We start from the raw sequence: 27,163 nt of genomic DNA, 5'->3' as shown, positions 1-27,163 counted from the left end.
ACTGTCTTAAAATTTTCTCATAATGCTCTGGAAATCTCCCTACCCTCATGGAAGACATCAGAGGAGTTCTAGAAAGGCAGTTTGCTGGCTTTTGGTGGGACCATGCTGAGAATGGCTGTCAAGCTAAGCTTTGATTAGAGTAGTTTTCATTCATTCAGTAGTTATTTGAGGCATTGTTCTAGGCAGCATGTGTATAATGAAGAACAAAACAGACACGTTTGCTTCCCTTCTGGAGCTTCCAGTGCCATGAAGGAACAGGAGGAGAAGCAGAGACACATTTGAGGGCAAAACCTTTTGTCAGATTAATTGTAACCTGTGTGAGCGCATGCTCAGTTGTGTTTGATTCTTTGCGACCCCATAGGACTGTAGTCTGCCTTCATGAAGGAAAGAAACAAAGACTGGAAAAACAGGCTGAACTAGTTCACAAAAAGCCTTGACTAAATTTGAATCTGTAGGTTTGGGGAGGCATTGACGATTTTTGTTCAAGGGAATGAAGAACTGTGTTTCCAAGGGATTAACTTGTAGAGACCATCAAAAAGTTATCAGCTTATTACAAGGATCTAGATGAGAGATAATGAAATGGGGATGGGGAGTCAGGGAAAGTAGTGAGCATTATTGTGACAGTGGAGTGAGTACAGTTAAGCAGTTGAATCAGATAGGTTGAGCAAGGGGAAATTCGTAGTCAAAGACCTTTTTAAGGATTTAAGTGAATGGTGGGAAATGTGATTGTGTGATGAACAAGTAGCCCATATGGGGTAGAGAAGAGAGGGTATGGTGAAGAGAAGGGGGTGTGTGGAGTATAAAATGTATTATATAATTAATGATATAAAGGGAATGAAGTTTGGGAATTAGTGCCATGTTTAAGTACAGTGGAACTAAAACTGAAAATTGAAATTTCATTCCATGTCTTGTCAGTGTTTTGTACACAAGGACCAAGCAGGGTATCTCCACTTTGAATTGCAGTTGGACTGTCTTGACTTATTTTTGGTGCTTAGGGACGTTAATCTGTGCCCAGAATGCAGGCTGTCCATAACAGGTCCTTTAGACAGCTGAATTCAGTGACTCAGACTCTTTTATAGTCTTGGAAGCTTTTGCTGCTTAATTTGAAGGGGGTATTTCTATCCCTGGAACATATCTGGTTTAGTGTCTTTGTTCTGGAGAGAAAAGTCGGTATGTGTTATTTGTGTGCTTTCAACATGCCGGGCTGAATGAAGCACAAGCTGGAATCAAGATTGCCAGGAGAAGTATCACTAACCTCAGATATGCGGACACCACCACCCTTATGGCAGAAAGTGAAGAGGAACTAAAGAGACTCTTGAAGGTGAAAGAGGAAAGTGATGAAGCTGGTTTAAAACTCAACATTCAAAAAACTAAGATCACGGCATCTGGTCCCGTCTCTTCATGGCAAATAGATGGGGAAACAGTGGAAACAGTGACAGACTTTATTTTTTGGGCTCCAAAATCACTGCAGATGGTGACTGCAGCTATGAAATTAAAAGATGCTTGCTCCTTGGAAGAAAAGCTATGACCAAGCATATTAAAAAGCATAATTAATAAAGCATAATAAAAGCATATTAAAAAGCAGAGACATCACTTTGCTGACAAAGCTTTGTCTAGTCAAAGCTATGGTTTTTCCAGTAGTCATGTGTGGATGTGAGAAAGGGAGAAGTGAAAGTGAAGTCTCTCAGTCATGTCCGAATCTTTGCGACCCCATGGACTGTAGCCTACCAGGTTCCTCTATCCATGGAATTTTCCAGACAAGAGTATTGGAGTGGGTTGCCCTTTCCTTTGTCAGGGGATCTTCCCAACCCAGGGATTGAACCCAAGTCTCCCGCATTGTAGGCAGATGCTTTTACCGTCTGAGCCACCAGAGAAGTGGATGTGAGAGTTGAACCATAAAGAAGGCTGAACGTTGAAGAATTGGTGCTTTTGAACTGTGGTGTTGGAGAAGACTCTTGAGAGTCCCTTGGACTGCAAGGAGATCCAACCAGTCCATACTAAAGGAGATCAACTCTAAATATATCGTATCCAACTCTCTGTGACCCCGTGGACTGTTTATATAACCCACCAGGCTCCTCCATCCATGGGATTCTCCAGGCAGGAATACTGGAGTGGGTTGCCATGTCCTTCTCCAGGGGATCTTCCTGACCCAGGGATCGACCCCAGGTCTCCCGCATTGCGGGCAGATGCTTTACCCTCTGAGCCACCAGGGAAGCCCGAATATATATTAGAAGGACTGATGCTGAAACTGAAGCTCCAATACTTTGGCCACCTGCTGTGAAAAGCCAACTCATTGGAAAAGACCCTGATGCTGGGAAAGGTTGAAGGCAGAAAGAGAAGGAGACGACTGAGGATGCAATGGTTCGATGGCATCTCTAATTCAACGGACATGAGTTTGAGCAAGCTCTGGGTGATGGTGAAGGAGAGGGAAGCCTGGTGTGCTGCAGTCCATGGGGTTGCAAAGAGTTGGACATGACCGAGCAACTCAGCAACAACAACAAACATATAAAGGGTATCTGATCTTTTGTGATTTAAGTTGGGATTTTTTTTTAGGTGTTAGGTAAGCTTGTGGATAATATTAGGCTCAGAATATTGTTTTTTCTGTTATTTTACTGTGTAGTTGCAAAGACAGAATGTAATCCTCAGTCCTCATATCTCAGGCTGTTTGATGTCTACTTAGAAACTCACTTGGTGTGGTCTGTCGTGGATTTATGGTGCTCGCAGTGTTCACAGACACCAGTTCATTTTGGAACATGTGGACATTACCATAAAACAAGACAGGAAATGGCTGTGCCAACACCACCATGTTGTTCTCAATGGTAGTTAACATGAAGAATGTTCCTAAACATCCTACTATGTCTTTATCATCCTTTTCCTTTATCTCCATTACACAGTGCATTCAATAAAAATCTTTTCATTTATTTAGTTAAGGAAGCTTTAAGAAGTGCTTTCACACACAAGGTGCTGTACTTTTTTATTGGCTCATTTGTTGAGTGAGTATTAATTATATAGGGTAAAGAAAGGTGTAATAACACAGGTTTTAGATAGAGCTGGAATTCAACTCTCAGGTTGAATGTTCTGTTCCATAAAAACGGTGAGCTGTGATGAATCCATGTTTACAGACAAATCCTTTAGGCTTGCTTTGCCACCTGATAAGTACTGCTCTTCCAAGTCCTGCAGCTGAGCCTAGTTTGGAAATTACATGGATCTTGTGGTAGTCCATTTGCAGTTTTAGCTTTCTTTGGCTGTTTGTTGCTGTACGCTTTAAGTCTGCTTTACTAGTCCCTATTTTATTGTTCCTAAGAACATTTCTAAATTTTAGTGTTGTGTTGGAGGGGGTCTTAAATTTGCCAGTGAAAATCAGCAACGTGGATATGGGGGAAGGATGGAGGCATCAGGCCTTTGGAGTACATGTTAGACTCTGGTAATGAAGGAGAATGAGACACCCTTTCTTTTTTGGCGTGCACCTTTCTTTGTTGGACTACAATACAGTTTTTATCTCCCAGCGTTTCTTTCCCTTAGATGACTGTCTTTTGTGTTGCTTAGGGCCCACGTTTGTGAGTGCTTGCCCCAGCTCTTCTCCCGGGGAGGTAATTGTCTCTCCCTCTGTTCTCAGAGTACTTTGTTCAGAACTGTCTTTGTGCCCGTTATCTGTTCCTCTGTGCCCACTTCCAGACTGTAAGCTTCCTTTATTTTATTATTTTGGTCCCTCTGTGTAGCTCTGGGCCTGACTCAGTAGGTACTCCATAATTATTGATTTAACAGAGTGAAGCAGTGTTTGGTCATGTTTAAATATGTTGGATCAGACCTACCTAAATTTGAATTCTTGATCTGCCCAAGTTCTGTGACCCCCTCAAAGCTTCAGTTTGCTCATTGGCAATTTGGGAGTGACCCTAGGTATCCCGTGCACTCATGGTATGAGGTAAGATAATCAGCACAGTCCCTGGCATAGAGTGCTCCATGGTTGGTAATTACCACTGTGGTTGATGTGACATTTGGGGATTCGGACAGGGGTTAAATGGTAGATGAAATGGAAGCCCCTCACTCCTTACGTGAGCCCTGAGTAGGAATCCTGTTTCAGTGACCCCTGAGCTTTAGACTAGAGGTGTAGTGGCCTCAGGGGACCAGTTTCTGAGTGTTGATGTGAGTTTTCCATTATTGTGAGAGAGAAATTAAAATAACAGACTATCCTTTGCCATAATCCACTATAGATGTGCTAGGATGTTTGGAGTAACCCTTTGAAAAATTTGCTAGTCTGTTTGGTTTGTCTTCCTGTTTGTAGCTTTGTGGTCACTAATTTTGTCTTGGTGGAAGAGCTTCTATTTGCTCTAAGTCGCTATTTTATTGCACATGCTAGTAGATTACTAACATAGTATCTATTGATGTTTACAACCTCTCAGTTGACCATTAAGTGTGTATTTTGTTATTGCTGTTGTTGAACATCCTGACATTGGTTTCAAGCTTCTGTACAAATAATGACCCTTGCCTATCAAATAACGCTCAAATGTGCGAAGTACTTTGTTTTCTACTGACTGGCATGTAGTTGCGGCACTCGAAGTATTATATTGGGATAGAGAGTGACATTATGGCTTTGAAATTTAGGTCTGGGTTCAGATACCAATTTTGCCCCTGTTTAGCTGAGTATGTGATTTTGAGAACTTGACTTCCAGTTTCCTTTTCTGTAAAATGAAAGATGTTGTGCCACTATTGTTATTTGTATTGTTATTAATAGGGTAAGCCAACAGCATGTATCCTAGCTAATAACTAATATGTTCTTGATGCGCTAAACACATATAACTGGAGAATATTCTCGTTACTTCAGTCCCTCTCTGCACTTGCAGCTCCCTGCCACACTCCCCACCGGATGGTAGTGAGCGGGGTTGTGGACGGCTACTGAGGGAAGCATGATGTCAGCATCTCAGAAGGCGCTGCAGTTGGGCCTGAGCAGTGTGCCGTGACTCAGTGTTTCATGCCTGGCCGTCTTTAAGAGCTGCATTTCAGGATGAAGCAATCCTGATAATACTGACTAGGCTAATGGAATAACTTCGCAGTGTGTAATGTTTCTTTAGGGACACCCAGAGAGCCAGAGGGTGAAAAATAACCATTGAGAGAGAGTGTATTCAGACCAGGGCGTTTTGTGCAGCCATGCCACTATACTGCCAAACTGATAAATGTTGAATCAGAGATGTCTCTACTGATAACGCAGATAAACAGATAGCTAAAAGAATTGGTACACTCTAGTTTAAAACATTGAGGCTGAATTACTGACTTTAATTTTTTAAAAGGTAAACAGTGCTGCTAAACATTGTACAGTGGGGGAAGACAAAGCAATCCACATGATGTTATTAGTAGGTGAGATAAGATTGTAAATCCACGAGGCTGGAAAATTTTATAAGTAGGCAAAAAGGGCTAATAAATTTAAATCCATGTTTTAATGTATCCTAAGGATAGGTCTCACAGTTTGTTTTCTCAGTCTGACATCACAATTGTGTTTAGAAACATTTTCTTGCCTCCACTACTGCTGTCAAGAATAAAAGATAAAGGAGTCTTGCCTGTTTTATGAAATAAAAACCTGTGGAGCAGGATTTCAGTAGCTTCATTTATACTTCCAGATGGAAAAGGAAACTGATAAGAGGTCATGCATGTGCTGTCATCTGGCATGATATGCTGTAATCCTTGGTTATATTTAGAGAATTTTTCATTCTAACGTTTAAGGGTTCCAAGTAGCAGTAAGAGTCATGGGTTAAATTCTAAACTAGGAGACAGTTTCTTGGTACTTTCTCAGTATTTGGCATTTGTTTAATTGCAGATCTAAAAAGCCACTAATGGTTATTACAGTTTCAGTGAACAGTGAAATTTGTTTCCCTGGAAATAGAATGAGGCAGACTCAGAAAATTGTGTTAAATCTTGTCAACAGTTACATGGCCCAGAACAACACCCATATAACTTCCCTTAAAGAAATGGAGATGAACAGGAAGCAAAAGTAGTTAATGGATATTATTGGACCTGGGAGTTCTGAATGAGTCAGTTCAATTTCTCATGGGTGTTTTGTCTAAGAGAAATTAGGGCGGTTTGCGACACAGCTCGTGGGGCCCCCAGTGGCCTTCCTAGTCATGTTCTTTCAGAGGTGGCGGTGGTCATGGCATCATCTTCCTATACAGGATGTGATTAGTTGTTTTCTTCACTTTGGGGACCATGTGTGGCAGTTTTATTTATTTATTTTTTTTGGCAGTTTTAAAAATAATGCTCTCATGGTGCCTCATGAACTAAACCTCATGGATAATTTCCAACACAGATTAATCTTGTCTTTAATTCTCTCTGTAGTAAATGTTGAAACAGATTTTAACACTGCTTAAAACTGAAGCATGGGTACAGTCAGAGTAGAAAAGACACTCTGAGAGAAGCAGCTCTCTATGTGAAACTGTGATTTGCTGTATTTTGAAAATCAGAATTAATTTCAGAGAGGTTACCACCAGAAGCCAAGGGGCTTGGCATGCTCCCGCTCTCCCCCCTCCACCAGCATTTGGTTCGAGAGAACTGACAGTTTTGACGTCCAGACCATTGAGCGCATCATACCTGGTGAGCCATTCCTCTTCCTTCTTGTTCCTGTCTTACATTTTATATTTATTTTTGGACAGAGTATCAACCTTTGTGTATGTTGTAAACTTTTTTTTGGTATCATGGTAATGCTGGACTTATAAAATGAGCTGGAAAATATTCCTACCTCTTTTATTTTTAGGGAAGAGATTTTGTAGAGTTGGTATTGTTTTGGTAGGGCTCCCCAGTGAAACTGTCTGGGTCCAGAGATTTCTTTTTAAGAAGATTTAAAATTAATAATTCCATTTCTTTAATAAATTGTTGCTGTTGTTTACTCACTAAGTCGTGTCCGACTGTTTTGCGACCCTGTGGACTGTAGCCCGCCAGGCTCTTTTGTCAGAATTCTCCAGGCAAGGATACTGGCGTGGGTTGCCATTGCCTTCTCCAGGGGATCGTCCCTACCCAGAGATTGAATCCCGCGTCTCCTGCATTTGCAGGCGAGTTCTTTACCACTGAGCCACCAGGGAAGCCCTCTTTAGTAACTGGAGGACTGTTAAAAAGTTTTTCTTCCTGGGTACATTTTGGTAGCTTGCGACTTTTAAGGAATTGGTCCATTTCACTGGAGTTGTTGAATTTGTGTGCATAGAGTTCATAGTATTTCCTTATTATCCTTTTACTGTCTATTGAGTTTAGTAATATCTCCGTTGATGTTTGTAATTTTTATCTCCTCTTTTTTCATTGCTCAGTTGTTCATCAGTTTTATTTATTTTCAGAGAATCAGCCCTTGGTTCCTTTCATTTACATCAGAGGATTTTCCAATCAGTGTTATTAACTATTGCTCTTACTGTTTCCTTCTCCTTGTTTTGGGTGTTTTTTTCTCTCCCACCCTGCCTTCCTAGTTTTATTGAGACATAATTGACGTAAGCACTGGGTATATTTCAGGTATACAGCATAATGGCTTAACTTTCATATATTGTGAAATGATTATCACAAGTTTAGTTAATACCCATCATCTCAGTTAGATACAAAAAAAAGAGGGAAATTTTTTTTTTTTCTTGTGATGATTAACTCTTAGGCTTTTACTCTCTCAACAGCTTTCAAATATACCGTACAGCAGTGTTAACTATAGTCATCGTGTTGTACATATTTGTTCTTTTTTTAAATTTCTCACATTGCTAATTTGAGACTCTTCTTATTAGAGAAGTATATAAACATTTGAGTCTTCCTTCTAAGCATTGCTTTAGCTGCATCCTACAAATTTGGATATGTTTTTTATTTAGTTTAAAATATTTTGTAATTTTCCTTGAGACTTCCTCCTTGCCCCATAGTCTATATTTGGTTATTTCCTGATAGTTTAATTCTACTGTAGTCAGAGAACATAGCTTCTATGACTTGAACCTTTTAACATTTCCCCAGTGTCATTTGATGGCTAGTATTTGGTTTATCTTGAATGTTCTATGTTTACTTAAAAAGAATGTGTGTTCTGCTCTTTTTGAGTGTTCTGTAAATGTCAGTCATACCTTGTTTGTTGTCGGTTATTGAACTGTGTCCTTGCTGGTTTTCTTGCTATCTGTTCTCTCAGTTAGCATGAGAGCAATTCCAAAGTCACTGTGATTGTGGGTTTATTTCTCCATTAGTTTCATTAGTTTTGTTTATTTTTTTTCCATTTATTTTTATTAGTTGGAGGCTAATTACTTTACAACATTGTAGTGATTTTTGCCGTGCGTTGACATGAATCAGCCATGGATTTACATGTGTTCCCCATCCTGAACCCCTCTCCCACCTCCCTCCCCATCTCATCCCTCTGGGTCATCCCAGTGCACCAGCCCCGAGCACTTGTCTCATGCATCCAGCCTGGACTGGCGATCTGTTTCACGCTTGATAATATACATGTTTTGATGCTGTTCTCTCAGATCAGCTCACCCTCGCTTTCTCCCATAGAGTCCAAAAGTCTGTTCTGTACATCTGTGTCTCTTTTTCTGTCTTGCATATAGGGTTTTAAATTTATGTATTTTGAAGCTTTGTTAGGTGCATACACATGGGGGGATGTTATATGCTCTTGGTGAGTTGATTCTTTTATCATTACTTAGTGTTCCTCTTTATCCTTGGTAATTTTTCTTGCTCTGAAGTCTATTTTGTTTGATATTAACATATTTACTCCAGCTTTCTTCTGGTTAATGGTTGCATGGTGATACTCTTTCTGTCCTTTTTCTTTTAACCTTCCTCTGTCATTTGAAGTGGATTTCTTGAAGATAGCATATGGTTGAAAAATAAATATTCTGACAATCTGTTGTTTAGTTGGTGTATTTAGACTGCTTTTACTGTCATTATTGGTATGCTTGAATTTAGTTCTACCATTTTGTTTGTTTATTTGTCTCTGTTTTTTATTCTTTTTCCTCTTCCCTGTTTTCTGTTCATTTGGACTTTTTTAGAATTTTAATTTATTGAGATTTTGACTGTTATCTTTGTATAGCCCCTTTAGTGGTTATCCTTGGGATTAACATATATATGCTTTACCTAATTTACTTAAAATTATCATTTCATGTGGAGAGTAGAGACTTAACGACCATATAGATGTGTTTACCTTCTTCCCTTTATACGTGTCATATCATATCTATATACGTTAAGAATCATACCAATGTTACAATTTTTTCTTTCAGCTATCAAATATTTTATAGTAAAGAGAAAGTGAATAATTTATTACATTTATCCAAATATTACCATTTCTGTTGCTTTCTTTTAATTACTAAACTCTAGGTTTCCTCTGTTAGTTTCTTTTATTGCTGAAGAATTTCCTTCAGTATTTCTTTTAGAGCATGTCTGCCAGGTGCAAATTCTTTTTGTTTTCCTTCCTTTGAGAATGTCGTTATTATCTTCATTCCTGAAGGGCATTTTCACTTAATATAGAGTTCTAGGTTGACAGTTCTCTCCCCTCCTACAGCACTTTTGAATAGACTTTTATTACTTGTGATGAGAAATTCATAATCATTCAAAGTGTTACTCATAAATGTTCTAATTGCTATTTTCATCATTTCTCTTTGGGGCTACTTTCAAGATTTTTTGGTCTGATTTCAGCAGCTCACTTAAGATGTATCTGGGTATGGATTTCTTCGAGCTTACCCTGTTTTGGGTTGGTTGCACTTCTTGAATCTCTAAGTTTGTCTTTCACCAGATTTTGAACATTTTCAGCCATTCTTCTCTTTTTCTTTATTGTGTAGTTGGCATACAATGGTTAGTTGTATGATCTGAAGCAAAATGATTAAATATTCATATGCCTTGCAAAATGATAACCACAATAAGTGTAGTTAACCTCTATCACCTTTCATAGTTGCCAAGAAACTTTTTTTCTTGTGATGATAACTTTGAAGATTTACTCTGGGCAACTTTCAAATATTTAGTACAATACTATTAACTTTTGTCACCATGCTGTACAATATATCCCTATGACTTACTTATTTTGTAATTGGAATGTTGTAACTTTTGACCCTTTCACCCATTTCTGGCAACCACTTGTCTGTTTTCTGTATCTATAAGCTTATATTTTTTGCTGTTTTGTTTTTAGATTCCACATATAAGTGAGATCATTTAGTATTTGTGTCTGACTTTTTTCACTTAGCATTACTCTTGAGGGTCACCTGTGTTGTTCCAAATGGCAGGATCTCTTTCAAAGACTGAATAATGTTCCATTGTTTGTGTGTGTGTGTGTGTGTGCGCGCGTGCGCGCGCAGCACACATGTATGTAACTGTCTATCACATTTTAAAGGACTTTTCATTTGTCACTGATACTTAGGTTGTTTCCATATCTTGGCTTTTGTAAATAATGCTGCACTGAACATGGGGATGCATGTATCTTCTTGAGTTAAAGTCTTCATTTTCTTCAGGTAAGTACCCAGAAGTAGAACTGATGGGTCATATGGTAGTTCTGTTTTTAATTTTTTGAGGGACCTCCATATCATTTTTCAAAGTAGCCAATAGTGCCAATTTACATTACCACCAAAAGCAAGAGGTTCCTTTTCTCCAGACCCTTGCCAACACTTGTTATTTGTTGTCTTTTTGATAATAGCCATTCTAACAAGTGTGAGGTGATTTTTTTATTGTAATTTTGATTTGCATTTCCTTGATGATTAATGATACTGAACACTTCTTCATCTGCCTATTGGCTATCTGTATGTCTTTGGAAAAATGTCTTTAGATTTTCTGTCTGTTTTTTAACCAGTTGCTTTTTTGCTAGCTGTTGAGTTGTATGAGTTCTTATATTTTGGCTATTACCCCTTACCAGTTACATGATATGTACATATTTTCTCCTGTTTGCTACATTGCTTTTTCATTTTGTTGATGGTTTCTTTTGCTTTGCAAAACTTTTTAGTTTGATACAGTTCATACTTGTTTATTTTTGCATTTGTTGCTTTTCATGTTAAATTTTAAAAAAATGTCAGCAAGACCTGTCAGGGAGCTTACTGTGTCTTCCAGGAGCGCTACAGGTTTAGGTCTTACATTAAAGTCTTTAATCCACTTTGAATTAATGTTTTCAGTATGGTGTAAGATGGTGGTCCACTTTCATTCTTTGGTCAGTGAGACTGGACCACTATCTGGTTTTATGGTTGTCCAGTTTTCCCAGTGCCATTGATTGGAGTGACTGTCTTTCTTATTGTATATCCTTAGCTCCTTGGTTGTAAATTAGTGTTGACCATGCATGGGTTTATCTCTGAGTTCTCTCTTCTGTTCCATTGATCTTTGTGGCTTTTTATGCGCATACCATTCTGTTTTGATTACTGCAGGTTTGTAATAGAGTTAGGAATCAGGAAGCATGATGCCTCTAGCTTTGTTCTTTTTTCTCAGGATGACTTTGGCTATTTGAAATCTTGTGTGGTACCATTCTTTTTCTCTTATCCTGGGATTTCAGTGACATGAGTGTTAGAGATTTTTATATTATTTTAAAGATCCTTGAGACTCTGTTGACTCCCCCCTCCCCCAATCTTTTGTTAGTTCAGCTAATTTCTCTTGTTCTATCTTCAGCTTCCTTGAGTTTTTTCTCTTTTTACCTCCATTTGTCTATTAGCCCATCCAGTGAGGTAGTTTTTTAAAATTTTGGTTATTGTATTTTTCATTTCTAAGATGTCCATTTGGTTCTATCTTATGGCTTTTGTTTACCTGTTGAAACTTTCTATTCAGTTCATTTCAAGAGTATGGTTCTCCCTTCTTGGAGTATGGTTATGATAGCTATTGTTATTTCCAATATGTTGGTCATCTTGATGTTGGTATCTGTTCATTGTCTTTTTCCCTTGCTTGTTGAAATTTTTCTTAATTCTTCACATATTTACTTATTCTAAATACTTAGAAATGAGACTCTGGGTTTTTAATAAATTCTTTGGAGAATGTTTTTTATTGTTTTGTTTTAGCAGGCAGTTGACCCAGTTAGATTCAGGCCACAGGCTCCGATTTGCCTTCTTCTGTGGGCTTTGGTTCTCATGTCAGTGCAGTTTGCAGTAGCACTTTTAGGATCATTCCTGCCTGTACACTGCTGAGGGGTTAGCTGGAAATCTGGCTAGTGGTTTACCTCATAGTTTAGCTCTCAAGACCTTTGATAAGTTGTTCAGGGTCAGATTCACATATCACAGTTTGCAGATGAGCTCAGGAGTTTGTATACAACTTTATGGGGTCCATTTACCTAGTCCTTTCCATTATGAATCTCTGATACTCTCTGACTCTACCCTCATCTCCACCCCAACCCCTTCCCCCTACCCCCCCACCCCCTGCTGCCAGAAAGTTGGAGGGGGATGGATGGATAGATGGGTTCAGTCTGCCTGCTTTGTTATGCCCTTCCCTCAGCTGAATCTGTCTCAAAGACTAAGTGGTAGAAGAGAGAATGAAGACTCTGCCCAAAAACCACAACAGGGATTTCTCCTTCTATTTCTCCCACCACCCCGCTGTCCATCCCACTCCCAAGTACTATTTGGACCACAGTTCCTTTGGTTAGAGAAGATTCCCTTCTCTCAAGGTACTTGCCCTGGGCATAGCTGCTCTTAGGTGCTCATGGCTTCCAGACTTGACTTGTCTGGGGACTATGGCAGAAGAAAGGAAAAAACCCAGAGGGTTTCCACTTTCTCTGTCCTGTTATCCACCCTCTCCCCCAGGAACACACAGACGCACGCACAAGCACCCATACACGGTCCTCATACCAAAATCAGAAGCCTCCTCCTTGAGCTTTTTCTGTTCATGCTTGGTACACTTTTCTGGCAATTGGGCTGCCTTTGGTCCAGGCTCTGGGAGATTGAGAGGGAGGGAAAAAGCAGCTAGGAAATAGTGTCAGATTGCTTGTGTTTTGAGTTCTGATTTCCTTGTCTGATCTATTTGTTCCGCTTCCTTTCAGAGTTCCCAGTTAGCTGCTGCATGTGTTCAGGCCATGGTTTTTAGTTACATTCAGTCAAAGAGCCAGGGTGGAGCCTGTTTACCTAAACTTAACCAGAACACTGTGAACTACTTTCTGACATCACATTTCATGGACCCTGTGTGATGTTTGTTGATGGTAGCAAATATTCAGTGCTTCCACTGTACCTGTAACCAATGCCTGAAGTGGGCATTGTTCTAAATGGTGTATATATTTTAATTTATTTAACTTGAGATAGAGACTCGTTATCTTCATTTTACATTTGGAGAAAGAGGGACATTGGAAAGGTAAGGAACATGCAAGAAGGATCTACAGCTAGGCAAGTGGTACGACCAGGGTAATAACCCAGTATGATTCTCTCCAGAGTCACAGGCATAGCCAGAATACTAGCATGAACATCCATTACCTGAGAAAACGAGCAAAACTTATTATAGTCAATCTACAGCCACTGGGGTAATTTAAACTCTTCTCAAATGATTATTAATCAGTTACTGGCTTTACTTTTCTGTGATGGGCCTCTTTAATTACATTCAAAATACTCTTTTTTGTTTTATTCTTTTGATACTGGCTTACTGTAATAGATCTTCAATAGATCAATAAAGACTTGACTTTCTTATTTTGTTTTAAAGAGTTCAAAATTCATTTTACCATTTGTGGATTACATATTTGTTGTGATTTCCACCAGTGTTTTGCTTAAGACTAGGGACTCTTGTTACATACCTAACTCATTGATTCTGTAGCTTTTGGTTGGTTCTAGGAATCTTCCTTTTAAGTTTAATCATGGAAGTCTATTTCAGAATTGGAAGGAAAAATTTTTGTTTTTATACTTTTGTTGAAACAGGCTCTATGTGCACACAGAGAGGGGCATACAGTGGAAAATAAGCCTCTCGTTTTAGTCGCCTAAATACCCAGTTCTTCACCAAAAGAGGGAGAGAGACTTTTAAATATAGGAGATTACTTATTTGCTTAGGGCACATGTACCCATGGTGCAGAAAGTCAGACTCTTGACAGTGGTAGTTCGCAGCACAGTCAGGATGTGTTACAGGATGCCAAGCAAGGGAGTAGGAGGCAGGCCTCAGATCCACTCCACTCAGTGTTGAGTTAGGTTTTGTTTTTTTATTTCTAAAGGAGGAAGAACAGAGAGGCTGGGATTAATCATTGTCATGTGACATTTCTTTGACATTTCTTAATTGTAGATTTGGGAGTCTGGTTTATGATTATTTGGTTAAATGGTCCCTGGCTTGGGGGCCTGTTAGCTCATCTTGCCCTGGAGAACAACCTGAGTTTATATGTTAGTGATGATATGTGTAGTAGTAGTTTTAGGACATTGATGATGTTATCAACAATAGCAGTTTTAGTCATCCAGCTCTGGTTGATTAGTGTTCAGTTAGCATAGGATTGAGGTCAGAGGTTACATGAAAGGGAATAAGGTTTTGGATAGAGAGAGTAATTGTAAACTTGGTAAGGGAACTTGGTTTTATGGAGACTCAGTTTCAAGTGTGGCTTCATTTCTGGGCTCTCTGTTCTGTCCATTGATATATGTGCCTGTTTTTGTGCCAGCACCATGGTGTTTTGGTTACTGTAGCTTTGTGGAGTAGCTTGAAATCAGGTAGTGTGACATCTCGAGCTTTGTTCTTCATTTCAATATTGTTTTGGCTCCTTGGGGTCTTTTGTGTTTTCATATAGATTTTAGAATTACTTGTTCTAATTCTGTGAAAAATGTCATTGGTATTTTGATAGAGATTGCATTGAATATGTAGATAATCTTGGGTAGTATAGTTACTCTAACATTTACTCTTCCAATCCACGACCACGGTGTGTCATCTTCCATCTTGTGTCATCTTCAATTTTTTTATTTAATTAAGCTGTTTATTTTGTATTGGGGTGTAGACAGTTAACACTGTTGTCATAGTTTTAGGTGGACAGCAAATATTCCATTTCTTTAATCAGTGTCTAATAGTTTTCTGAGTAAAGGTCTTTTACCTCCTTAGGCAGAGTTATTCCTAGATATTTTATTCTTTTTCATGCAGTTGTAAATGGGTTTGTTTTTTTTTTTTTTTGCTTTCTCTCTCTGAGAGTTCATTGTTAGTGTGTAAAAACACAATAGATATCTGTATATTAACTTTGTATCCTTCACTTTTACTGAATTCTTCATGAGTTCTTTGGTGGTGTCTAGGATTGTTTTATATATAGTATCATGTTAATATGAAACAATGACAGTTTTACTTTCCAATTTGGATTCCTTCTATTTCTTTTTTCTTGTCACTTTCTTAATGAAAAGGTATTTGTTAAAAAGGAAGGTAAAAATGAAAAAAGTAGGTGAATTGTCTAGAGACTTAACCAGTATGATAGTATGAAGGCCTGAAATGTGGAATTTCAGTTGAGCTATTTCAAATCCTCAAAGATGATGCTGTGAAACTGCTGCACTCAATATGCCAGCAAATTTGGAAAATTCAGCAGTGGCCACAGGATTGGAAAAGGTCAGTTTTCATTCCAATCCCAAAGAATGCTCAAACTGCTGCACGGTTGCACTCCTCTCACACGCTAGCAAAATAATGCTCAGAATTCTCCAAGCTAGGTTTCAATAGTACGTGAATTGAGAACTTCCAAATGTTCAAGCTGGATTTAGAAAAGGCAGAGGAACTAGAGATCAAATTGCCAACATCCGTTGGATCATAAAAAAAACACGAGAGTTCCAAAAAAAACATCTACTTCTGCTTCACTGACTACGCCAAAGCCTTTGACTATGTGGATCACAGCAAACTGGAAAATTCTTCAAGAGATAGGAGTACCAGACTACCTTACTTGTCTCTGAGAAATCCTTATGCAGGTCAAGAAGCAACAGTTAGAACTGAACATGGAACAACAGACTGCTTCCAAATTGGGAAAGGAGTACATCAAGGCTGTATATTGTCACTCTGCTTATGTAACTTATATGCAGAGTACATCATGTGAAATGCTGGATTGGATGAAGCACAGGCTGGAATCAACATTGCCAGGAGAAATATCAATAACCTCAGATGTGCAGATGACATCACCCTTATGGCAGAAAGCAAAGAGGAACTGAAGAGCCTCTTGAAAATGAAACAGGAGAGTGAAAAAGCTGGCTTCAAAAAAAACGAAGATCATGGCGTCTGGTCCCATCACTTCATGGCAAAGATATGGGTAAACAATGGAAACAAGTGACAGACTTTAGTTTCTTGGGTTCCAAAATCACCTCAGATGGTGGCTGCAGCCATGAAATTAAAAGACACTTGCTTCTTGAAAGAAAAGCTATGACCAACCTAGACAGCATATTAAAAAACAGAGAAATTACTTTGCCGACAAAAGTTCATCTAGTCAAAGCTATAGTTTTTTCAGTAGTCATGTATGGATGTGAGAGTTGGACCATAAAGAAAGCTGAACGCCAGAGAACTGATGCTTTTGAGCTGTGGTGTTGGAGAAGATGCTTGAGAGTCCCTTGGACTGCAAGGAGATCAAACCAGTCAATCCTAAAGGAAATCAGTCCTGAATATTGATTGGAAGGACTGATCCTGAAGCTGAAGCTCCAATCCTTTGGCCACCTGGTGCCCAGAGCTGACTCGTTGTCAAAGACCCTGCTCCTGGGGAGGATGGAAGGCGGGAGGAGAAGGGACAACAGAGGATGAGATGGGTGGACGGCATCACTGACTCGATGGACATGAGTTTGAGCAAGCTCCAGAATTGGTGATGGACAGGGAACCTTTGTGTGGTGCAGTCCATGGGGTCGCAAAGAGTTGGATGCGACTGAAGTGAACTGATCTGATGCTAATTCCCCCCTACCCTCACGCTTCTGACTTTAGAATCTACTTGATCCCACATGTGAAGATTATGTAGGATAATCTTTTTTTAATGTAAAGATACAAGTGTATTTTACAGATGTATAGTGAACTCTTGGTGTTCATGGGAAATCCAGACATTAATGACTTGACAAGTTAGCAAATACTGTATGTGCTAAAACTCTCCAGCACTGATTTCTTTGGGAGCCCTTCTTTCACATTGTTATATCATCAGAATTTCTGACTGAGTGAAAATGCTGCACTGTGATGTGGTTGCCCAGTGGTTGACTAGGATGCTCCCTATCAAATTGTTCTACAAACAATTTGAGATTTATTCAGCAGTTCTTTGGAGATACTGTGTTGGCACAAAAGTTCTTTTCACTTTTTCCGTAAGATTGGACAAGACCCTGAACGAACTTTTTGGCCAATCCAGTAGATATGTAAAACCATTACTAATGTGCTGTTAAGGCAAGTTATGATGAAAATTATGATGGATATATGAAACAGTAATTAGAGACTTTTTGAAGTGAATTTTCTTCGGAAATAGAGGTTTGCAGGAATGAAGGTTTTCAGGCTCCTGATAGAAGTTGTGGGTTTGAGGACGTTTAGTCCTCAGGAGTTGTCTTTGTAGAGGAGATTGCTGCAGAGGTGCTGTCTTGGTATTAGCAGTGCTGGTGGAAAGGACCCGCCTGCCGACGCAGGAGTCGTGAGAGATGGGTTTAATCCAGGAGTTGGGAAGATCCCCTGCAGGAGGGCATGGCAAGCCACTCCAGTGTTCTTGCCTGGGAAATCCCATGGACAGAAAATCCTGGTGGGTTACAGTCCATAAGGTCACAAAGAATTGGTCATGACTGAGCAAACTAAAGCACAGCAACGAAACTCCCATTGGACCATAAAGAAGGGAGTGAACAGTCATAGGTGTTTGTGCATCAGTACAACCCAGATTCATTATCTGTCTGCGGCTGCTGATGGGCTCATCTATGCAGCAGAGTTTTAGAACTGGCCTGCCTGCATCAGAACATCCAGACCAGAGTTCATACCTGCCTCCTCTGCGTGGGTGAGACGGATGAAGGAAGAGCGCAGCGCCCGCTGTGCCCAGGGGGAAGCCGCTGCCAGTCAGGTGGAGTTGGCAGAGCAGATGGAAAATATTGACATCTAGAGCAGAGTCTATACAGGGGGCCTGTCCATGCCAGATCCTGAGGGTGCGTTTATCTTTTTGGCTAGTGTTTTTGAACAGTTAGAAGCTTTTTTGACTATTGTTGCAAATTTTGTCCTTCTTTGAAGGATAATTTTATAAATTTATGATTTTGCTGAAGGTTTTTATTACTTGATTTGCTTCAGAAAAATAACTTAGGAGTTTAGTTTATTTGGAGTGATAGCTCTTTTTCAGAATTTGGGCCATTTGAAGATGAGAGGCCTTAATTGACCATGCCTCTAAGAAGCCTGAAATTTGAAGATTTCGCGTGCTACTTAATTTTGTTTGGTAAGGACTGAAGAGAATCCCTCCATCTTAAAACAAACTAAAGTCGAAACCCACTGGGATTTTGAGAGATGTTATTTTTTGGTTAGTAAGATTTAACTGTCAAACGAAGCTTAAATATGTCTTTTAAACTGATGTCCTGTGGGGAGGAATTATGTCTGTAGTTGGAAGTAATTCTGGGTTTGCACTTAAAACTGATAACAAACTACAGTTTTTTTTGGAAATTAAGGAAAATTGTCCAAAGATTTCTAAAATAGAAAATGAACATGATATGATCCCTGAAATACTGCTGTAGTGAATGATTATACCTTTTCTAGCCCTTTAAAAAAAGAGAGCCTCAGATGTGATGTATGTGTTCACAGTGGAAACTACTCTATGAAGTGCTGAGAAAGAAGAAAGAAGAATATGTATTAAGTGGGATAGTTTTCACCCAGATTAAGAGGAACTTAGCCTTGGGAGAGCACACTGTGTTTAATTCATTTCCCAGCTTATATATAAATATTAAAATATAGAAAATCAGAGTAGATTTTAAAATGCCAATTTCAAAGCCTAGAGTCTTTTCCTTTATACAGAAATGATAAAATATGGATTTTTCTATTAGAAGACATTTGTAAGTCAATATCCTTTTTGAACATTGAAGGACAGAACTAGATTAGCAATGATTTGTTGCTGAGCTGGTTGTCATAATTTCTTAAGATTAGATCTCTTCATGAGTTTCACTAATACTATAGTAGAAAATTTATTTTTTTAATTCTAGATGTGTCCTAGATATGATACACAAGAAGGTGGTATTTGATTATCTTGTTTAAGAAATCTTACTTTGAAAACAATTTCAAATTTACAGAAAATTTGCAGGAATGAAAGCCCTCCAAAAAACATTTATATACCCTTTGTTGAGGTCAGACATTTTCCCTCATTTGCTGTATCATTCGTGTAGTGTGTATGTCACCCTATATGAGTAAGATCTGTGTGCCATGCCCGTTGTTTCTAAATGTTTACATTTGTGTTTTCTGAGTTTAGGAATATTCTCTTATCTGACTAATTTAGTTGCCAACTTTATTATGTTTAAAAAAAATTGATCTCATAGATGTTGTCTATTCCTGTTTTGTCAGTTGGTCCAATAATGCTGATGGTTTTTGCTCCCCAGTAGAGGATCCAGTCTAGGGTCAGGTACTGCATTTAGATGTCTTGTCTCTTCAGCATCTTCTGTCCAGTCTGAAACCTTTTAGAGTTTTGATCTCAGATGACATTGGTGTCTTTGAAGCTCCTCCTCTCCACCTGCCTCTTAATAGACTGTTCCTCTGTTTTGGGTCAGTCTGATGTTTCTTCGTGATTTTATGCCGTCTCAGTTGAAATACACGGAGGGAGGTCGTCTTCTCATGGCACTACTTCTGTGGGCACATGAGGTCCATTTGAGAATTCCACATGAAGTCAAGATTTTGTCTTGATTTCTTCATTGTATAATTACTTGTTTTTACCTCTGCAGCTGATGAGTGGTTTGTGAGGTGTACTTTAAGACCATTTAAGGAATGGCCTTATTCTCATCAAAATTTTCTCCTAGATCTACCTTTCATTTTAAATAATTCCAGCAAAAGTAGGTTGCCATCCTTTTTTTTTAACTATTGTAATTTGAAACGTAAGATTAATATTATTAGCAGTAATTTCACTTATTAGTGAAATATAAGAACCACAGTAATGATACAAACTAGGAAAATGGGTATTAGTAATAAGAGTTTTCTGATTGAATTAAACGTTCTTGGAAAGAAAAGTGAATTACTTGTATATTTATTTGCTTTATCTTCTCACTTGTCAAATGTGTAAATTTTGGCAATTTAAGCGATTTGAGTCATAGTGTATGTTGTTTAAAAAGAGAGAAGACGGCTCTGCTTAGCATGGGAAAGTCATTTCTTCTTGCTGAGAGGAGAAATGGCAGTCTGAGTCTTTTGTTTTTGCTCCTTATTTCATTCTGTCTACAGAGTATCTTGATAACTAAAGCCTTAAAAAATAAAAAGATTCTTAGAGAAAAACCTGTGAGAGATTTGTCAAAGCAGGTATTTTTCCACTTGTGTTTAAAGTTTATTGAATTGGATCAGACCTGCTACTAAAGTGAAACAGATCAAGCAAAGAGAAACTTCTCCCATGTTGTTCATAGCTTGATTTCTGCGTTTGTTCATTTTTGAGAGCAATTGTAAAATCTAATCTGTTGCATTTGGAATCTCTATTTTAAAGCACTGAAATGTATGGGTATTTCACTGTGTTCTCACACGTGTCAGATACCATTGTATATGAGCAGCCATTGCTTGCATGGTGCATTTCTACCATAATCTGGTTACAAAGAGTGAACATCTTCCCCATTCTTACTGAGTGTGGTCAGTGGAGTGTCCTTTCACTAGTACAGGTCCTCTCCCTCATGTTTTCTGCCTTCTTGGGGTTGACTGTTAGCTTGGTTCTTCTCTTTCCTTTCCTTTTTCATTTTCCCTTACTCCTGTGGTCCGCAGTAATAAATTTAGGTAAGCTCTGTGTACTGGAGTTGACATAACTAGAACTTTATGGGACAAGGTCTGCTTTTAGCCTTTGGTATACTAATGATTTTGTCGGAGGCAGGGGGGAGTCACATTTTTCCTACTCTTGATGGCATTCATCACTTAACTATATTTTATTCAATTTTAATTTTTTTTTAACACAGAACATTTTGTATTGGGTTATAACTGATTGACAGTGTTGTAGTAGCTTCAGTTGAACAGCCAAGGGACTATGTACATGTATCCATTCTCCTTCAAAACCCCTCCAATCCAGGCTGGTACATAACACTGAGGAGAGAGCTGTGTGCTATGCAATAGGTCTTTGTTGGCTGTCCACTTTAAATATAGCAGTATATTTTAAATGAGAGGCCTGTGAATAAGCATAAAATAGAAAGCAAAGACATTACTTTGCCGACAGAGGTCCTTCTAGTCAAAGCTATGGTTTTTCCAGTAGTCATGTATGGATGTGAGAGTTGGACTATAAAGAAGGCTGAGTGCCAAAAAATTGATACTTTAGAACTGTGGTGTTGGAGAAGACTCTTGAGAGTCCCTTGGACTGCAAGGAGGTCAAACCAGTTAACCCTCAAGGTTATCAACCCTGAATATTCATTTGAGGGACTGATGCTTAAGCTGAAGCTCCAGTACTTTGGCCACCTGATGGAAAGAACTGATTCATTGGAAAAGACTGATGCTGGGAAAGATTGAAGGCAGAAGAAGGGGACGACAGAGGATCAGATGGTTGGATGGCATCACCGACTTGATGGACATGAGTTTGAGCAAGCTGTGGGAGTTGGTGATGGTCAGGGCAGTCTGGCGTGCTGCATTCCTTGGGGTCGCAAAGAGTTGGATAAAACCGAGCAACTGAACTGAATTGAACTGATGAATAAACATAAAACCATAAATGCTAGAGCTGTAAGTGACTTTGGAGATAGTCTTCCAGTTTCCTTTTCTTCTAGTAAGATAGCTTAATCCTGAAGGTAAGATGACTTGTGTGTATAACTGGTAATAAGATTCCTCGATCTTGAAGGTATTTTTCTTTTTACCGTCTTATTTTGCTTCAAAGTTATTTCGTCCCACCAAACAAATTCCAGAGATACAACCTTGTGACTCTAGGTGTGCGTAATAGCTGCAGTTTCATCCATTGTCACAAAATCACTGTGAGTGCCACTCATGATCTTGAATTTGTGTTAAGTGAAGGTCAGTTTATGTTTGATATGCTATTTAGGAAGACAGGTATGAAAGCATATTTTTATTTCTCTTTACAGATCTTAAAAATAATGTGACTTTGAGCAAAAATGGCTTAACCTGTCATTGCCTTGGTTTTCTCATCTGAAAAATGATATTGCTACATACTTCATAGGGTTGTTATTAGGATTAAGTAAGTTAATATTGATTAATATTTACTGAGTATTTAGAACAGTGCTTCATGCTATTTAAGTATTTGTTAAAAGAAAGAGCATGATACACAATTAAGTAGTATTTTCCAAACATCTACTTGTTTCCTAAATTGCTAGTCTCAGTTTAGTGGCATTTTGACAGCATAGAAATAAATTCTGTTATTTAGAGCACAATTGCCAACTGAGTGGTTTAGTCATTCAACACAAGCTTTGAAAAGTGACAATTAAGGTTTGACACTAAGAAAGAAGTAGAAAATGCTTCCAATTCTATAAAGTTGTTATTCCACAAAATCCATTCATCAAAGCCAACAAATGTTTTTTGAACATTGTGCTGTACTCAGGACATTTGGAATTAAAAACCCAAAGATATGATTACCTAATTTTCAGCCTTTGCAGGTTATCAGTGGCAGGTGAATGAGGGAAAACTATGGTTAACATCTGCCAGCAGTGAGAAGTAGCAGTGAAGAAAGAGATGAACAACTTAGACAGTTCAGGGTCAGCTGAGTATACTGCAGCCCCTACATCATGATCATAATCATAAAATTTTACTGCCAGAAGGGCCCTTGAGGATTATGGAGTTTAGTTTTCTTGTTTTACAATTTGTAAAATGACCCTGAAACACCAAGAACATATTCAGTCATATTCCACGGATTGTGAAAAGTCAGACAAGTATGCACTGCACTTTAGAAAGCTTTGTGTACAAGCTGTTTTAGAAGTTTTGGTACCTAAAAACTTCATCTACGATTTCTGCCTGCCTCATTATGTATAGCTTCTTTTCCTAATGATACCAAATAAATGAGGCATTATCTCAGACCTCTCCTCAGATACTAATTAATTACAGCCTATTATAATTCACAGTGGTGAACTTTAAGAAAAATAACCACTGTTGAGCAGTGTGACCTTGGGAATTTATTTCCTGTTCCATAAAATGATAATGATGATTGCCTTCATTTACATCACACAATTTTCTATAATTGTAAAATGCACAAGATGTAAAATTTACCCTCTTAACTGTTAAGTGTATAATTCAGTACTAATAAGTGCATTCACATTTCTGTGTAGCCATCACCACTCTCCATCAATAGGACCTTTTATCTACCCAACCTGAAATCCCATACCCACTAAGCATTAACTCCCTGTTTCCACCGCTCTAGCCTTTGGCAACTACCATTCTACTTTCTGTCTTTATGAATTTAACTACTGTAGGTTTCTCATATAAATAGAATCATGAAGTATTTATCTTTGTTTGTGCCTGGCTTGTTTCACTTAACATAATGTCCTCACGGTTCCTCCATGATGGAGTGTGAATAAGGTTTTAAGGCTGAATAGTATTACATTGTAGGGATAGACCACACTTTGTTTATCTGTGCATCATCAGATGGACGCTAGGTAGCTTCCACATTTTGGGTGTTGTGAATAATGCTGTGAACATGGTTGTATAAATATCTCAAATTCCTACTTCCAGTTATTTTGGGTATATACTCAGAACTGGAATTGCTGGATCATGTGGTAATTCTGTTTTTAGAGTTTTGAGGAACTGCCATATTGTTTTCATTCTCCCACCCCTGACAACCACTGCTCTTTTTATTTACTGTTTTCTTTTTTTCATAATATCATATTGTTGGAACCATGCAGTATGTAGTCTTGCCACATTGGGTCTTTCATTAAATACGCGTTTAGGATTCCTCCATGTCCTTTGTGACTTAGTTGCTCATTTCTTTTTTTTTTCCATTTATTTTTATTAGTTGGAGGCTAATTATTTTACAACATTGCAGTGGTTTTTGTCATACATTGAAATGAATTAGCCATGGATTTACATGTATTCCCCATCCCAGTCCCCCCTCCCACCTCCCTCTCCACCCGATCCCTCTGGGTCTTCCCAGTGCACCAGGCCCGAGCAATTGTCTCATGCATCCAACCTGGGCTGGTGATCTGTTTCACCCTAGATAATATACATCCTTTCTTTTTAGTACTGAAGAATACTGTATTGTCTGGATGTACCGGTCTTATCTGTTCACTTACTGAAGGGCATCTTGGTTGTTTTAGGTTTTAGCAATTATAAATAATGATGCAGTAATCATTTAATGTGTGGATTTTTGTGTGGACTTAAGTTTTCAAGCCCTTTGGTAAATACCAAGGAGTGTGATTGCTGGGTTGTATGGTAAGAGTGTGTTTGGTTTTGTAAAATACTGTCAGCTGTCTGCCAAAGTGGCTGCACCTTTCTACAAACCTATCAGCAGTGACTGAGAGTTCCTCTTACTCCACATCTTCATCAGCGTTTGGTGTTATCAAAAAATACCAGATTTGGGCCACTCTAAATGGATTGCAGTGGTATCTCATTGTTCTGAATTGCATTTTCATGGTGATGTATGATGTGGTGCGTCTTTTCGTGTGCTTCTTTGCCATCTGTATATCTCCTTTGGTAAGATCTTTGGCTCATATTTTAATTGGATTGTTTTCATATTGTTGAGTTTTAACAGTTCATTGTATATTTCCAATAATAGTCTTTTATCAGATGTCTTTTGCAAATATTTTCCGCCTACTCTGTGGCTTGTTTTGAGTCTCTTGACATTGTCTTTTGCAGAGCAGAAGTGTTTAATGAAGTTAGCTTATTATTTCCTTTATAGAGCATGCCTTTGATGTTACCTCTGTGCATGTTTTAATCAGGTTATATTTTTTGTTCTTTTGTCATGGCTAGTTTTGATATATGTAGTTTTAATATCACAACTAAATCTTCACATATAAATCACATATATGAAAGTTCTGAAAATTATACTGTTTGACAGGTGTAAATAGTGATTATGGTTGTGTTAACATTTTTTCTGAGATTAGCCCAAACGCCACTGATCAGTAGGGGAAAAGAAAAAGAAGTAGAACATTTTGGGGGTTATGTAGAAGAAATTAGCTTGTGAAATTGGAATTCATTGTTCTCAGTACTTGTAGACATTTTGAAGTGAATGTGTGGCTAACAATGGGCCGATGTTAGGGCCTTTAAAATAGTCCCATTTGTTTAATGAGCCCCGTGTTGATATATTTCATATTCCCAAGTCAGATCATTTGAGAAACATTTCGCAAAATACATAATATATAAAATCAGTATTAATGTGACTGATTAGGTGTACTTCACTGGAGGATATAAAGAACGTTTGAGTGGACAGACATACGTGCTTGGGTGGAGAGACTTCGTTCAGTGTCAAGAGTTGACAAAAGGCAGCTAGTATTGTGACAGAAATAATTACTTTCTAAAGTTTATTTCAAGTGTGAGAGATCAACCACATTTCTAAACATTCCAAATTCTTGATTTGCTATTTAGAATAATATATAGATAAGCTATAGTGATTTGTGTAATCCTAATTTATTTCCAATTGGAAAAAAACAGCCTAATGGAAAAGAATTGAGGACTCAGATATAGAACTGCCGCTATGTGAAATTTGCCATTTCACATCAATCTAGTCAGGAAAGTGTGGATTTATAGATCCATTTGTAAAATGGACCTTTGTTACACTGTGTAATCAAATTCCAGATGGATAAACATTTAAAAATATAAATAGTATTAGAAGATACTTAATTTTGGTCTCTGACAGGAAGGTTATAAACCAAAAAGAGAATGGAATTGAATAGAATAGAATCCTACATAAAAGGAGGATCATCTTTATGGAAAAAAAAAAAAACATAAGCATTATTAAAAAGCTGACTCAGAAGAGCAGCAGTGAATTTTAACAGTATTGTCAATATAATTTCAGTGCTACAAATAGGAAACTTTAACCATTTACTTCTGATTTACTTCTACCCTGTATACAAAAATGTATGTATAGGTGGAGGAAATTTACATAACATATTTCTTAAGTAGTTGTGCAGTATTTTTCTTAAACTTAAAAATATATAAAATTTGCATTAGTTTCAAAAATATCTTTAAAAGGAGAATGTCTGTGAATGAAAAAAACGCGTCTCTTCAGAAGCTATGGCTATCAGTATTTTCTTAAGGTTACCATCACTAAAAAATTAGTTATTTTCTAATATGGGTACAGAAGTAATGTTGGTGTGAAAGGTTATACAGTGTTGCAGTTTTAATAAGTAATAATTATTGTAACTTCAAATGTTTTCTTTCATTCAGTCAGGTCAGTTCAGTGAAGATATGATACCCACAGTGGGCTTCAACATGAGAAAAGTAACTAAAGGTAACGTCACAATAAAGGTACGTCAGCTGCTTGCCATACTTGATGTAAATTGTTAGCACATACAAATTAGGAATTTTTCTGTTTGTTTCTTTGGTTTTTACATGAGTATTGGCAGTTCTTAATTGGGCATGTTCCAAAAGAGTGTAAATTAATTTTTTTCCTTCTTTCTCTAATAGATAAAAATGTTTGAGTGTTGAAATGTGAAGTCCCATAAAAAACTTTGCATATGGGTTGACAGAAGTAATATTTGGGATTTAGATGTTCCTGGGAAATAAAAATCCCATCTTCAGAGTGTTTGGAATGTAATATTGCAAATATTTCATAAATAATTTATGTTGAAAGAGAGTAACTGTTTATAATATTGGTAATTCAGTATTGTATTTATGGTAGCAAATACGGTAACCCAGTTTTCCCTTTCTTTGCTACTAAGCCCTAAAATTAAAACTATAAAACAGTAAAAATTAACTAGTTTAACATAATTTTGTTTCTAGAATAAGTTTGATAGGTTTGCATTGTGGACTGTTGGACCGGTTTTTAATTTATTTTTATTATTTTTAGCTCCTTTGTTCATGTGGGAAGTTTTGCTTCTATAGCGTGAACCCTTATGGCCATTTTACCCAGTTCTTGTGGCTCACAGAAGCTGTTTGCTAAATTCTTTCTGTAGCTTTTCTAATGAAGCTTCTAATGTCTCGTGTATGTCATTATGCATGCGTCCAGTGTCTGTAGCTAAATTGGAAGCCTTTTGAAGATAAACATCATGACTTAAGACCTTTACATAGCCCTACAGAATAGCCATAATAGTGCAGTAACTGTAGTTGGTGGCTTTCATATGGATAAAATAACTTTATATAAGAAAAGCATCTA

The 27,163-nt window shown here is 38.0% G+C and overlaps 1 protein-coding gene across 1 annotated transcript in view; it reads left to right on the top strand.

The window, feature by feature from the left end:
- Positions 1-27,163, top strand: part of ARL8B (ARF like GTPase 8B) — a 56,555-nt gene that overhangs the window by 10,301 nt on the left and 19,091 nt on the right. The window contains exon 2 of the mRNA XM_020914843.2: positions 26,236-26,316. Within this exon, the coding sequence (XP_020770502.1) occupies positions 26,236-26,316 (81 nt within the window). The remainder of the gene's footprint in view (positions 1-26,235; positions 26,317-27,163) is intronic.

This window comes from Odocoileus virginianus, chromosome 26 (genome assembly GCF_023699985.2).
Source record: "Odocoileus virginianus isolate 20LAN1187 ecotype Illinois chromosome 26, Ovbor_1.2, whole genome shotgun sequence".
Taxonomy (NCBI): domain Eukaryota; kingdom Metazoa; phylum Chordata; class Mammalia; order Artiodactyla; family Cervidae; genus Odocoileus; species Odocoileus virginianus.
The sequence above is the reverse complement of the archived record's forward strand: the minus strand, read 5'-3'. Positions and strand labels throughout refer to the sequence as shown.